The sequence below is a fragment of the Daldinia caldariorum genome (assembly GCF_022478825.1).
Source record: "Daldinia caldariorum strain CBS 122874 unplaced genomic scaffold F4812scaffold_2, whole genome shotgun sequence".
NCBI lineage: Eukaryota > Fungi > Ascomycota > Sordariomycetes > Xylariales > Hypoxylaceae > Daldinia > Daldinia caldariorum.
This window is the reverse complement of record NW_025953038.1, coordinates 3,696,262-3,711,230: the sequence shown is the minus strand read 5'-3', so window position 1 is coordinate 3,711,230 and position 14,969 is coordinate 3,696,262. Positions and strand designations below refer to the sequence as shown.

Sequence of the window (14,969 nt, the reverse complement as noted above, 5' to 3'; positions counted from 1 at the left end):
ACCTTAGGTAGGTACTCACAGATCCCTCGGACATGGATTACCTATGTAGAAAGGCGTGACTTTCACGGCATGCGAATACCTTCGGGATTTTCACCATCGGACTAGTTGCAGGGAGTATCCCAAGACGTTGGGTCCATCCAAGTGTGAAGCTAGTGAAACTAGTTAGCTACCTGCAACTCCATTGAATCCGATACAATGGCGCTGCCCTATATAGTTAGTTGAACGGCGAAAATAGCTTCTTCTATGTGTATTCTGTTAGCTTCTACGTATTCCATGTAGAGTACCTACAAGATAGGTATGATGATGACATTCTCTTCAACAAGGTACCTAATCATATGCGGAAAAAAACACAAAAGTGATTTCCGTCCAACTGGGTTTAACAAGACTACCTTACCTAGGTAGGTGGTTGCACAAGATGTGAGGCGCAATGGCGTATCGTAGGTTCTATTGGAAAATGTTATGCAGGGTCGGGGATAAGATACTACCTCGCCCACGAGACAACTCATCGCGGATTCAAAGGCCTACATGAGCCCAAGCTACCAACGGACCGATCAGCAATCGGGATAGAAAATAATAAGGTATCATCAGCATCCATTAGCAACCACGATTGTGGGACATAATAGTAGGAACACACACGTGGATGGGCGGTACAGGCTGTGTGGATATCTTGATTGTTTGGTCTGCGCGAAGGTACCCCAGCTAGATTAGTATGCAGTCAAGGATGACTTGCGCGCCGATGATGATGGGGCAGCCTCTCATAGGGTGGAAAATAAAGCCGAGTATGCCTTGAAGGCGCCTGTAGATAATTGCGTCTTGGAGTGGCGCATTCATGACTGTATGCGTTTCCTCGCCTACTTGACAGCCTTCAATGCGAGAAATTAGCCAGTCAAACTTGCGAATTAGATGAAGAGCGCTAGTCAACGTTTCGAATAGATGATAGGTTTTATTAAGACCATGAGAACGATTGACGGCCAATCTTAAACCCTTTAGACTTCAGTTCGTCGGAGGCTCATGCTGTGCACGTCGGAGGTAATCAGAAATTGGCGGCCGCGTCCGTAGGGCCTGCGTAACTCTTCTCCCTCATCCTGTTTATACTAAACCCAAGACATGCACGTCATCCCGCAACCCGGCCACTACAGATCTAGCCAACGCCCGTGGCAAACCTGCAGCGCACACACCAGTGCCCTCAGCCGTATTAGCAACCATTAGCATCCCCTTGCACCTTGCACCGCTACCAAACGCCCCTGTCCTTGTGCTGTTGTAACTGGAGAACTGCATCTTGAAAAGCTTATAAGGATTATGTGTACCAGAGATCATGCGATTCTTCCAAGTTTCGGTGTTCCCGTACGAGAAACAAAAGAAAACAATGCAAGTGAACCAGAGAAATCTTAAAGCAACCTGAGGTGAGTTGAGTCTTTCCATACCCGTTGCCCGTAATGTCTAGCCATAAGCCGTCTATCCAAGCCGATCTTAAACCTTGACCCGCCAATTTCCTTCCCATTTCCTGTAACGCCGAATGCTTTACACGCCCTTAGTCCCGTCAAAGGACTTTCTCCGTCTTGTCGACTTATCCCTTACCCGAAAACTTTGAGGAAACCCCAGATCCCGATGCCACTGAGAACGGGAATTGTAAGATTATCGTCCAAAGTAAAAAGGTCCGCCACCTCACTAGCCGCCGCAGCCAGGCCTGACCACACGCTCAACAGTCCAACTGCAACCGGGCCACTAACGACGCTCTGAGAGCTGGAAAGGCCGAGCGCGTTCGAAATCAATGCGGGAAGTCGTAGTATACCCTTAAACATAAAAGGGTGCTCTTCATCTCCGGGGAAAGGGCCAGTTTTTGGTGCAAGCCAACCCCAGAACCAAGCAGCCGTAGCTACTCCAACAAGGAATGCAGCCGAAGACCCTGCAAGAGATTTCCCTCGCCGAATTCTTGGCGTGTATCTCCCCCAAAGCCGGCCGAAGGTGCTCGCAGCGGTATCGCACCAGCTCAAGAGCATGACAGCTACTACCGCGACATCTTTAGGAAGAAAGTAGAGAACAGACCATGCCCCAAGCAGATAAAAGACGACGCCGTTCCAACCGGAATATTCGGTTTCGCGCATCAAGGCGCCTAGCAATTTGACGTAGAGGCGGTTCAAAGACGCATTTTTATGACGTAGATAATCCGTGGCTGCGATAGGAATCAGGGCTCCCATCAAATATGGCGTGACAGCCGAGGTCTGTGTACCACTGACGTAAAGCCAATAGACAAGGAAGCCGATGGACACGTGCAAGGCCTTTCTGGGTACCTCATGCTTGTGGATGAAGATCTTGAAGTGTCGATGTATGGGAATAAGGCCAAGAGGACTCGGACTCCGGCTAAAGTCCCGCCAATCCCATCCGGCCGGAGTTGGAGTGGGTAGGGCTAGATGGCCGTTGGAAGCATCCTCTTTAATATTATCGTCCTTGACCTCCTCTTTAATGTCCTCCTTGACCTCCTGCTTAATCTTGGCATCGCCATTCTCTATTTCCTTCCGTTTCGACCTGGTAGCGCGAGAGGTCTTCGTAGGGGTAGTGAGGCTACCCACTTTGCGAGATTTTATGGGGCTTCGAGATCTTGTCCGGGCCCTCCGGAGTTCCGGGTCTGAGTCTTCATGAATGTCCTCGTGGAGGGGTTGCTGCTGCAGCGCAGCGGCGCCAACCTGTCTGCGCTTGGCGGCCGATCGCGTGACCGGACCGAGATAAGCATCTTGAGAAATGTCTTGGGTTTCGGAGGGTGTAGGACTCGGCGATATGACACGAGGTGTTGCAGGGATGATAGGTTTGCCTCGAAAAGACATATTATATGGAAAAGCAGGAAGAGGTGGGGAAAAGACGGCGCCAGTAAAGATCTGTCGCAAATCGTAAAATCTCAAAGGCCAAAAGAATGAGTGGAGATGTTTGTCCCTTCTAGACTGGCGAGTGGTCAAAGGAGAGGAAGGGTACGAAAGGTGGAAAGAATCAGTGGTGTGAGGATGAGGATGGGGATGAGGATGGGGAAAAGTATGAAAAGGTACCGAATCCAGATTGACAGGTGGTGGTGGTGAGGCACAGAGAACACCTCTGTTTTCGATCCTCATGGGGGTACCTGCAAATTATTGAATCCTGGATCTTAAATGACTAAGAGAGGGAAAAAAAAAACAAGGACAGCATTATCTAATCCATATTTGCCATATATAGGTAACCAACAATTTTATCGGGGTCGCACAATACATTCGTATGGTTTTATATGGTATCTTAAAAGAGGGCTTAAAGCGAGGTTATCATGTATTATGATATAATGCTTTTTCGTTTGAGTAATCGATTGACTTGTTCTTGGGGAACAAAGCTGTAAAAGCTTTGGAGCTGCGATTAGGTAATTGCGAAAAAGTAAAAAGTTATTCTGAGGTCACCTGATTACCTTTGGTACCTGTTAGCTGACTAATCTAACACCTTAAAGTTCAACATCTCACCTGTTGACATGTGCAACACATGCAGCAGTGCATGCCATTGATTTATGTTGTTTATGCAAACGAGTATGTCGTTATGTACAGTCCGCCCAACCCATTCCTATTTCTACCTCTTAATAATTAACAAATTAGAAATTCTGTAAATCACCAGACGCACTAAACTCCTTCAAGGTCCGGAACCACCACACACCACACCCACCAAAAACAGCCTAGTAAGTGTACACCAGTGGATTTAAGTAGATTAGGTGGATGACTAGTACGCTAGGGCACGGGCCTTTATATGAAGCTATCCCCAACTACTAAAAACACGTATTCAGGCCTTGGCTTGGTGTTGTAATACGTGATATTAGGTACACGTTGGTATCGTAAACGCTGGTATCGTAGATAAACGTTGATGTTATAGACGCTGGTATTGTAGACGTTGGTATCGTAAACTTTGGTATCGTAAGCGTTGGCATTTTGTAAACGTTTAATTATAATGTTTTAGGGAAAGTTCATAAGTACTTACATATACATACAAAATTGTATGGGCAAAGCGGTACATTGGAGCGGTCAAAAAGAAGTTAAGTGGACCTTTGAAGCACCGTGGACACTAGCGCCTCGAGGCTATCGATATATTAAAACAATATAAAATTGAATAACCCGCGTTTTCTCGTGTAGTTATAACAGGAAACTTATATAAAAAATATAATTAAAAACTTCTTTTCAAGGGCTTTCTAATGATATATATTTCGTCTTATAGGTAGCGCGTTTAGTAGATATTTTGTATAGTGACAGTGGTATTGATGTTTTTCGATTTCAAAATATAACGTTTTTACTGTCTATTTTATCAACCTTTGATATAAATCGTATTTCTCAACCACATTAAGCCTGTAACTTGAGCTATATATACTATTAGAAAGCGAAGATTCTGGGGATTCTAACGATATGAATTATTTTATTTCAAGTCTTATATTAAGCTTAAAACCTAAAGATATAATAAAATGTAAGGTAAATATCTCCCAGTTGCCACAGTACGCCACAAGTCGATTTGTTAGTGCCACTACCAAAATTACTAGTAAACACTAACATCGTGGCTATGCATGGCCTAAACTCAACGTACTACACACTTAACACACCCACCACACCCACCACACCTATTTCGAGCCTCATGGTGCGGTGGGTGTAAAAACGTGCACGGACGTAGAGAGACCTGGTGTGGTGTGGTGTGGTGTGGTGGGTGTACACCAGGTGGATTTAGGTGTGGTGGTTCCGGACCTTGAACTCCTTTTCAAACGAAACCACGTATTTTTGCTGATCTACGTCGACTCGTAAATGTTCAAGTACTTACGACTTTGTTGGTGCGGATGATTTCATATTTCAACTCTACTCCATTTCGATCATCATACGCAGGCAGGTTTATAGTAGGTAGGTACTGATAAGAGCTTGTTGTGGAGTGACTGTCTAGATCGAAGGCAACATACTTCAAACTAGGTGTCATTCGTCAAGGAATGTATACAGTAGGTACCAAGTAAAAGGAAATATTATCGAGGAAAAGTAGCGGTTTCGATCCCAATTATGCTGCTCAATATTTGTCCCATATTATCTGCGGTATCTATTCAAAGGTGGTTTCATGCTTTGTACTATATAGAGTAACTTAGTTGAGGTGTCATTTTATTATGTCCAGGGAAAGGGGTTGCAAAGGTGGTAAGGAATGGTCGCATATTAAAAGGACAAAATGCAGCCATGACATAAAGCTGATGATAGTAGACAGTAGGAGTGTCAAGCAAAAGAGTGAGAAAGAAAAAAAAATTCCTAAAAAGGAGTTGCAAAAAAAGCTCGGCCTGGGAATTGAACCCAGTACCTACAAAAAACTACTTTGTAAATGTCGTACTATCGAGTCACGGTGCAGTTTTCTCTAGCCTCCAGTCACCCAGGAATACTTCCTTTTTTGCGGGGTCGGCTGAAATGGTTTGCATTTATTACAATATATAAGTTAAAGTCCCGTAGGTGGTGCTGCTGCCGTGCCAGGTGGCCGTTGCCAAATTCCCCAGGCAACCAGCCTTACCCCCTCGGAACAGGAATATCTACCATTTTCCACTATGAAGTGAGCTGTTTGAATTCTCCTAGGTACCTGAATTATGCACTGCTTCTAAACGACTGATCTCAAGCTTGGTATCTAATTTTTCTAGTAAATATCACGTAGATATAAGCCACTTGCATCAGGTACTTTTGACGATTTCAGTATCGAATTAAAGTCAATTTACCAAGTACACCAACAGCCACACCCTTATTTAACATCTCGAAGTTGTACTTAGTAGGTACCTACCTACTAAACTAAGTACCTCATTCCAGTAAATTAATAGTGCCCATTCAGACTGCGTTGTAAGCAATATTTACAACAACACTTCCAGTATATTAATGCTATCAAAGATCCACACAAACATAAAAAGCTCCTAATTACTTTACATACGGGCGTTGAATGAGGATAGTAAAGATAAATAATATATAATACTTGGCCTTAAAAATGCCGATTACTTAAATTTTTCTTACATTACCAATAACACGCTCGAAATCAGGTAATTGCTGATAGTCGGCTTGCGTATTACTGTCAGTGATATGAGAATATATGGATATTTCAGTGGCCTACTGTCTATATAAAGGGTAGCCATCGCCCTCGAAGGATGTTAGAAGGCTAGGCGTTATTATATTTCTACAATAGCCTGCATACTATGCCCCTGACACTCACTTTGTATATGACATCCATTACGGGCATACTTGACAATTACGATCCCGCCATCAACAGACTCTAGCTTTCAACAAGCCTCTATTTTCCTCGAAACAGACAAAATAAAATTATATAATATTAAAATTACAATATTCTATATATACTGATGATATGATTAACCACAAATGCAATTGCCCCACCTTCTATCTTCCCCTATCTCCATATGAATCCATCCACATCGTGAACAAGAATCACCCGCTATATGGAGATAAGTATTAAAATTAGGGCAAATTATCAGGTAAATCCTAACGGCATAAGCTAACTATTTAACTCGTCTATTCCTATTTTTCTTCCTTCCTCACTTTACGAGTGTGAAAGAAGTCGATCGATCTAATCCGTAAGCAGATTGACTGTCAAGGGGTTAATACCCTTGATGATTAGCATACAGATACAGAGCGAGTGTCAGGATCGTACATGCTTATAAAGTCTAATCTAGTAACGCTCGACCTTCGATCGTCTTGCGAGGGCGCTAGGTACCTCTTTATATTCGGTAGCTACTAGACCCCTATTATACCCACGTATGCCTCGTATTGACATTGATATATTATTATGCACCTATGTACTACGCCGACAACTTCTAATATACGTATGATCAGACGGGTCTCTTGCCTACCTAACTCACTTAGCTCAAAACCTTCTTTAACAACTAATGTACCCTCTGTTAGCAGCGAACACCTTGGGACTACTCCCAATGCGACGTAAAAAGATTGAAGGAGTCGTGGTGATATATGCTGTTGCCCTCGCGACGCCAGTTCTGCAATAGCATACGTAATTCCATGTAGTCGAAATGGATTCCATCCAGGATATCTCCCCTTTGAGAAGTGGTGGTAGGGTTATACTCTTACATAACCGCTCCGATATTGATAGACCTTAGGTCAGAAATCTCGGTTGAATAAACCTACCGTCCCCGGCTAGTTGAGCGGTATTAGAAGCAGCAATTCCGGCTGCAGCTAAGAAACATGGCTATTTTTGCCTGGATAAAATAATGTAAGATCGGGATTGGGTTAAGGGATTCGGTGAGCACCGGCATCGCTATGATCCTGGCTGTGTCTTATAAACGGAGCGGCCATTCGACAATTCTGCATTGCCTCCCGTGGCGTGTTTGTTCGTGTAACATGGAGACGTGATTATCATGCGGGAGAAAAGAAGTGCTGACTGGGTTAAGTCGGTCCCTCGTGCCCCGACCTTGTCGTATCTCGGTCTTACCATCGCATAATCTCCAGGCAGCCGAGTCGGTCAATATAGGGGAGGTGAAGAAATGGCCGAAAGGAAAGCCATGTTTGGGGGAGTTGTAATCTAGTGGTTGAGTTGACATAAAGGGGTAAGTACCTACCTTATATTTACCTACCTTATATTTACCTACCTTATATTTTATACTTTCGCACGTCCGTTTGTTTTTTTCCCACCCCACCTAAACCCATTCAAACTGTTCCTAAAGCTGCCACTGAATCAGAACAATGTCTCCTCCGTCCTTTTCGATCACAGTCGAAGAGCACGCTCTATTTCCGTCTTTTAGCGATGATCTTGTATTCCTCGACGAGACATGGACAGTGTTTCCACAGACGAAAGAAGCCCTTGAGGACCACTCGACCGGTCGCTTGGCAGAGATGGACAAAGGCCATGTATCGTACCAAATCATGTCCCACCTTCCAGGGTTGAGCAATTTCAACCCCGAAGGCACTCGCAAGGCAAACAATGAGATGGCCGAGGCCATTAGGAAGAATCCTAGCCGCTTTGGCGGTTTCGCTGCTCTTCCGATGGCGTTTCCTCGCGAAGCAGCCGCTGAGCTTGAACGAGCCGTGAAAGAGCTTCGGCTTTTCGGTGCCATGATTGACAGCCACCTGGGGGACATGACTCACTATGACAGCGAGAAATTCTGGCCTGTGTTTGAGATGGCTGTGATTCTTGATGTACCGATCTACATCCATCCCGCGCTTCCTCCAGAGTTCGTGCAGAAAGGGCTATACAGCGGTAACTATTCCACCGTTGCCGCGCAGGGGCTGGCCACGGGTGGGTGGGGCTGGCATCAGGATGTCGGACTACACGTTCTTAAGCTCTACTCCGCAGGTTTATTCGCCCGGTATCCACGGCTAAAGATTATAATCGGACATATGGGAGAGCTACTCCCGATCATGATCGACAGAGTGGATTCAACCCCTTTCTTTAAGCAGGGGGTGTCAGAACCGTTCCGTGATGTCTGGGATAGGAACATATGGGTGACTGCGGGCGGAATTTTCAGTGTCAGAACTCTCGAAATGGTCCTAAAGATAACGAAGAAGGACCGGATTCTGTATAGCATTGACACGCCTTTTGGTAAGAGCATTGATGGATGGAATTATCTGCAGAAGCTAGCGACGGATAGCTCGCTCTCGAAGGAAGATTTGGATATGTTTGCATTTGGAAATGCCGTAAAGTTGTTCAAGTTGGATATGGATCTGAAGAAATTTTGAACCTCGTGTTTAGTGATAATGAAAGTATAACATAAAAGTCATTATGGTAATTTTTGCCTTAAACTAATATTTAAATATGAGGCCACCCTTCGGATAGCACAAGAGCCGGAACTTCAACTTGCCCTAGGTTTACGGCAAGCTCCTCGAACCATAATACCTATATACCGAACGGGTCATTTAGCTTACAGCTCTTATATCAGAGATAGCCTTGGAAGCGAGATGCGGTGTACGTATTTTCGAAAAAGCTGTGGAAGCGGGGAAGATCTTCTAAATCCACAACATTAGGAATGCGTCCAATGAAAATCCGGATGAGCTGGGTGAATACAATATCATCCCGAACAAGTTTGGACATTCCTTCAGCTGACGAATATAGGCCCAAGTGAGTCAATCCTGTTCCCAGCTCTTCCCTTTAGCCCGACAAGTATACCACTGCCGACATTCTGTTGGTGCTTTGCACCTCCCGGCCCCCCGAGTTTCTTGCCGTCACGCACAAGGTTAGACTTATAAGATATCGCATCAACCCAGGAGCCGGCCCAGATAGCAAACTCAGTGATTCGCTCGGACTCTTGAAACTCAGCACTGTCATATGCCGTGCCAACGCAGCTTCCGCATTCGTAAAGGTGTCCGCTGCTCCATTGAACTTCAATTCCTCTTAGCACCAGATGGTCGGCACCGTCCCACTCCGTCCATACATGAATTGACTTTACGCGGGAACGGTGGTCGGTATGCTGTGCAATAAATTCAATGCCGCCGTGATTATTCTTGGGCTCAGGAGAAGGCAGCAGGAGGTTCCGCTGAATCTCGAAGATGCTACCCAACGCATCGACCATGGAGCCGGACATCCCGTGGAACCCGAGTAGTATCCCGTTGCCGCAGTGTTGCACATGGGGACTTCCTCCTGGACCGCCAAGCCTCTTTCCTTGTAAGTTCCGGGTCGACTTGTAAGAAATGCCATCGACCCAGTCACCGGCCCAGATAATCATCTCAATGATGCGCTCATGTTTGGTGAATTTTGCTTCACTCTGAAAATCCCCGCTTGTTGTGCCGCACGACATAGACAGACCGGAGTCCCACGAGACTTTAATGCCCCGAAGAACCTCATGGCCACCTTCTGGGTGTGTCCAGACCTGGAGCGAAATGACCCGACTCGCATCTTCAGGGTTTAGAAATTCAAAGGCCCCGCCGCCAGGCGTGTGGCCATGTGACTGATTGCGAATCTGCATTTGATTATCCGTGATCAGCCAAGGATAGAAAGTTGATCTGGATTGTAAGAATCCGGGCCTGGCAGATAATGCACCGTGATAAATCAAAGTGTCAGAAAAGACCTTATCACGAAACTAAGGTGACTATTAACAAGTGTGTGTATTGTCAGGTATGTTAAAAAAGAGATTATTATTATTTATTTATTTTTGTTTACAAACATTTACAAACAATCACTCATCACTTAAGAAGAGCATGGGAGCCACGTGACGTGGTTCATGAGGGGTACACTCACAACGGGTATCTTGGTCCAATACATCTTGATACGTACCGTAAGGTAGCAAGAGGCCTGGCAAGAGGCCTGGCTGATTAAGTCTTCGGAATCGTCCATATAAGCCTCTCTCCCTTTCGAAAGCGATTCTTCTTTCTTTTCCTTCTAAGTCTTCAAACCTCAGCCAGCCAGCCAGCCAGCCAGCCACTGTAGCCAGGACCTAGGACCCAGGAGTCATCGCTGCCCCGTAGCCTCGTAGCCTCATCACGTAGCATCGTAGTATCGTAGAACTGTAAAATCTTCAATAGCTGTGCAATCCTACTGCTTCTAATTGCGTTTGTACGCTTATTCGTACGCTCGTTTGTACGTATACGTACCTTATATCCCTTCCCGTTAGCTCCCGTAACTCCCGTTAGCTCTCCCGTAGGCTTTTGTACCCCTTTTTCGTAAACGCGTAAACGTTCGAAGTCGGTTCGAACGATTAAAAGATTAAATTATTCGTTAAATTCTAATAATTTAAAAAATATAAACATTTGAAAGCACTTCGAATATTTAAGATGTTCTTAAACGCTTGCCGAAGTTATTCAACGTTCAAGAAGTTGGAATTTCATTAATGAATTTTTTTTAAATGGTGAAAAGACGGTTAATTAACGGAACTTGGTATGGTTCCAGTTCACCACCGATCGCAAAGCGCCAGGGCAGGTGGGATACAACTTCGATGGCAAGGTGATGTCGATTAATGGAATTCAGGTTGAGAGTCTGATTGAGGACGAGGTTGTTAAGGTAGACCTAGAAATAAGGAGTGACATATCGTGAATTGTGTTAGGATGATAAGAGCCCGAACTTCAACTCTCCGTAGTGGTTATTTAGATAGAGATTGGGAAAGATCTTCTAGACCCGTAACGCTAAGAATACATCCAATAAAACATTTCTTCCTCAACGATGCACCCAATAAAAACGCTTATAGAGTGTTACGCACAGACGACGACCTTTTTAATCCGGATGAGGTTGGGTCGATACAACCCCGGGATGTACATAGAATCTGGTACAATATAAGGCAATATAGCTCCGGCCCCGACGTCGTCCGTTACCGTAATCCGGAACACTGGAAGAAGTATACCCCTATTTAAAGTACCTCATATAGGAAGACACGGAACCATCCTCACTAGAAATGGGGAGATGAATTTGGTCAGACGATCACTATCCCATTTGATGACGAAGGCTGCTGCCCAATTTTTCATCCCTAGGCGGTGTCGTACCCGACGTTAGCATATAGCGGTCCTATTTACCAAGTCCCTTCTAGAAGCGATAATAACTATTAGAACTATCAATAGGTGCTACCTCGTTGATAGTATCTGTTGAGATATGACTATGTACCCTCTCATAAACAATGAAATATCTAGAATAAGACGTTTCAAGTGCCTAATATAGATGTAAGGTACTTAACCTACCTAGCCCGCTTGGTATATCCTTGTTGTTCATATTACTTCTTTGAAACTGATCCTAGTTCCCTTTTGATTGGCTGAGCAATTGCATTCTTACTTATTTATAACTGGTATTACATCATACTCTTTTGTTCCCTGAGAACGAATCGTGACATAGATTAGTGGTCAGAAGGTAACCTTACAATATAAGATCCAATGGCATCTCAGCGGGATATGGCTAGCCAGCAATAAGAACTGCTCAAAAAATATCTTCTGTCCCATAATAAGACTAAACAAAACATTTTCATAACAATCTCTCACTTGGACTAGGCCTTAAACATCAGCCATTAAACCCAAAAGTTCTCTATAGTTACGAGATGGTTTCAGCAAGTAATACTCACCACCATTTCAGAAACATGACCCTCAATGCTAGAGCCGGATGTGGGTGCTGCAAGTTTCAATATTACTCGACGATTTGCGGACATCCCTATGGAGCGCCGAAGCCAAAAACGTGCGGCTATAGAAGTTCGATAAAGATGGAAAGGGTTCACCACTGCCGGAGTACATCATTGATCGATATAGTGGTATCTTGGGTGGACGTAATGTGTAAGAATTACATTTATAGGAAATATCAATGGATGCCGACCATAAAGGAAGAAAGCAAGGAAGAAAGCTGGGAAGAAAGCTCGGAGATGATGTCCACTGTGGATAATGAAATCTAGGTACATTTATTATGTACATATGTATTAACAGAAGCTTCGGCGTTTAGATAAGACAAGGTATTGATAAGATACTGGATAAGATAATAATTCTATGTTCAACTCCAAAAATTTCCTAGACAACCTCATCATCAAAAGTGCCTATATCCACAAATCCCATATGCGCCTACTCATTGAGCGATGGCGCCGGAAGCAAAGACCGTGAAAAAGGACCCTCGAGCTTGGGATGCTTTAACACCCCCGTTGGCAGAATGGATCCTGGATGCCGTGTCAAGTATGGGTTTTGCGCGGGCTACACCCGTTCAGGCCAGCGTATGGCCTCTTTTTGGAGGGGGAAATAAGGATGTCGTTGTAGAGGTTGGTTTTTCTTTGGAGGTCTCTTCTTAACTGATATGATCATCCACTTACGAAGAATACGTTAGGCGGTTACCGGTAGCGGAAAGACTCTTTCGTTTCTTCTACCTCTCGTCCACAGAATTTTGCGACTGGACGAACCTACGAAACGACATCATGTAGCCGCCATCATTGTCGCGCCCACCAAAGAGCTTGCAGGTCAGATCCACGGCACGCTATCTTCGCTCCTAGCCTTCCACCCCGAATCTTCCGTGTTGCTGCCCCATCTCAATGGCGAGGAGAAGAGACCAGAGACGAGCTCGCCGGTTATCGTGCCGCAGCTCCTCTCCGGCGGCAATACCACAACCCCTGCGCAAGATCTTAGCTTTTTCCTGCGCGCGTCGCCGAACGTCTTAATATCGACTCCTGGTCGATTAGTCGAGCTCCTCTCCTCTCCTCACGTCCACTGCCCACAATCCTCTTTCGAGCTTCTGATCCTCGACGAGGCGGACAGGCTTCTTGACCTGGGCTTCAAAGCAGATCTGCAGAAGATCCTTTCGCGGCTACCGAAACAGAGAAGAACGGGTCTCTTTAGCGCCAGCGTTAGCGAGGCAGTAGGCGAGATTATCAGAGTCGGTCTGAGAAATCCTGTCAAGGTTGCAGTCAAAGTGAAGAGTCTAAAGACGGGCGGTATTATTGAGGAGCGGCGAACACCCGCAAGCCTTCAGATGAGTTACCTAACTACACCTGCTAGCCACAAATTACCAAGTCTAGTCCAGCTCCTAGAGAAGCTAGACCCGCGACCACAGAAAAGCATCGTATTCCTCTCTACATGCGCCGCCGTCGATTACTTCACGCACGTCCTCCCCGCGCTTCTCCCCGAGGGCTTCGATCTAGTTTCTCTCCACGGAAAATACGAAGCCAAGGTGCGGGAAAAGAACTTCGCCAAGTTCCTCAACGCGATCCAGCCCTCGATCCTGCTCACCACCGACGTAGCCGCCCGCGGTCTCGACTTCCCACAGGTCGACCTCGTCGTTCAGATCGACCCGCCTTCGGATCCGAAATCGTTCCTGCATCGTTGCGGTCGCGCCGGGCGGGCGGGGCGCCGGGGCCTCAGCGTCATTTTCTTGCAGCCGACGGAGATGGACTACGTGCCGTTCCTGGAAGTGCGCAAGACGCCCATCACGCCGCTCGAGTACCCGCCCATCTCCACAAGCGACGCCGACGCGGACACGACGACCTCGCGCATCCGCGAGACGGTCAGGCGCGACCGCGCGCTGCACGACAAGGCGCAGAAGGCCTTCGTCAGCTGGGTGCGCAGCTACAGCAAGCACACGGCATCGTCCATCTTCCGCGTCGCGGACCTCGACTGGACGGACCTGGGCCACGCCTGGGGGCTCCTGCGCCTGCCCAAGATGCCGGAGCTGCGCAAGTTCGAAGGGGACAAGTTCCTCGGGGTGGAGATGGACTGGAACGCGTACGCGTACGCCAAGAAGGACCGCGAGAAGCAGCGCCTGGCGGCCCTGCAAAAGAGCGCCGAGCAAGACGCGGCGGCGGGGAAGACGGCCGAGGCCGAGGGGCAGAAGGAGCGGCGGAAGCGGAACGCCGAGGCCTGGAGCGCGAAGCACGAGAAAGAGGACGAGCGGGCCGAGCGGCGCGAGAAGAAGAGGCGGAAGCGCGAGGCGGGGCGGAGGCTGGGTCTTACGGAGGAGGAGAGGGCGAAGGAGATGGAGCTCGAGCGCCTGCTGGAGGAGGTGCGGCGGAGGAATAAGGAGAAGTACGCTTCGGAGGCTAAGGGGCTAGGAGATGCTGCTGGGAACGGGGACGATGATGAATTTCAAGGCTTTGACTAAGGTAAACCTACAACAAAGTTAGAAAAAAGGATGGTGAATGTTGATACCCCTAGAGTACCTTACAGATATGGCTAATGGATTGGATGACAAAAGTCGCGAGTACACCACGATGCTACTTGAAGCGATTGGTACGATATATATCAACAATTGATGATTAATAATATGAACTATACTAAGCCAGGCTAGCTAGCTAGCTAGTCGAGGAGTAAACTAAACTACTTAGCTTACGATATTCTCCATGTTGACAATCCGAGCCGACATAACAAACCCCTCTCCTCCGCCTCCTACATACAGACAATAAGATAGGTAACATTAGAAGCATACAGCGAGACTCCTTTCTCAAAGCGAACGATGGGTATCCATAACGGGTATCGACACGACATACGCCTTCCCTTCAAACAACCAGTGTCCATTCCATTCATTCGACTCCCTCGATGGTCATTTCAACATGACAGTTCAATTTTCCGGGTATAATTATTGCA

At 46.3% G+C, this 14,969-nt stretch overlaps 4 protein-coding genes across 4 annotated transcripts; 2 read left to right on the top strand and 2 right to left on the bottom strand.

Annotated features, from left to right (window-relative positions):
- Positions 1-1,574: 1,574 nt before the first annotated feature.
- Positions 1,575-2,822, bottom strand: F4812DRAFT_456163 (uncharacterized protein; the record flags this gene model as incomplete). The annotated part of the gene is made up of 1 exon (XM_047936944.1): positions 1,575-2,822. One exon carries the CDS (start codon positions 2,820-2,822, stop codon positions 1,575-1,577), a length of 1,248 nt encoding a protein of 415 aa, XP_047794382.1.
- Positions 2,823-7,391: 4,569 nt separating this feature from the next.
- Positions 7,392-8,836, top strand: F4812DRAFT_203980 (amidohydrolase 2). The gene has a single exon (XM_047930265.1). It carries the CDS (start codon positions 7,695-7,697, stop codon positions 8,685-8,687), a length of 993 nt encoding a protein of 330 aa, XP_047794381.1. The 5' UTR covers positions 7,392-7,694; the 3' UTR covers positions 8,688-8,836.
- On the bottom strand, positions 8,837-10,631 carry F4812DRAFT_204019 (uncharacterized protein). The gene is made up of 3 exons (XM_047930266.1): positions 10,183-10,631; positions 9,013-10,024; positions 8,837-8,954 (listed from the first exon to the last, which is right to left on the bottom strand). The coding sequence occupies exons 1-2, from the start codon at positions 10,276-10,278 to the stop codon at positions 9,044-9,046; spliced, it is 1,077 nt and encodes a 358-aa protein (XP_047794380.1). The 5' UTR covers positions 10,279-10,631; the 3' UTR covers positions 8,837-8,954; positions 9,013-9,043.
- A 1,784-nt stretch (positions 10,632-12,415) lies between these two features.
- F4812DRAFT_203955 (ATP-dependent rRNA helicase spb4) lies at positions 12,416-14,809 on the top strand. The gene is made up of 2 exons (XM_047930264.1): positions 12,416-12,658; positions 12,724-14,809. Exons 1-2 carry the CDS (start codon positions 12,482-12,484, stop codon positions 14,485-14,487), a joined length of 1,941 nt encoding a protein of 646 aa, XP_047794379.1. The 5' UTR covers positions 12,416-12,481; the 3' UTR covers positions 14,488-14,809.
- The last annotated feature ends 160 nt before the right edge of the window (positions 14,810-14,969 follow it).

What these genes read in the sequence shown, in the direction of transcription:
- F4812DRAFT_203980 (XM_047930265.1), top strand. Translation starts at nt 7,695, where the DNA reads ATGTCTCCTCCGTCCTTTTCGATCACAGTCGAAGAGCACGCTCTATTT.
- F4812DRAFT_204019 (XM_047930266.1), bottom strand. Translation starts at nt 10,278, where the DNA reads ATGGACGATTCCGAAGACTTAATCAGCCAGGCCTCTTGCCAGGCCTCT. An exon ending in ATTGGACCAAGATACCCGTT is followed by an intron (nt 10,025 to 10,182) that starts GTGAGTGTACCC and finishes TAGTCACCTTAG; the next exon opens with TTTCGTGATAAGGTCTTTTC.
- F4812DRAFT_203955 (XM_047930264.1), top strand. Translation starts at nt 12,482, where the DNA reads ATGGCGCCGGAAGCAAAGACCGTGAAAAAGGACCCTCGAGCTTGGGAT. An exon ending in ATAAGGATGTCGTTGTAGAG is followed by an intron (nt 12,659 to 12,723) that starts GTTGGTTTTTCT and finishes AGAATACGTTAG; the next exon opens with GCGGTTACCGGTAGCGGAAA.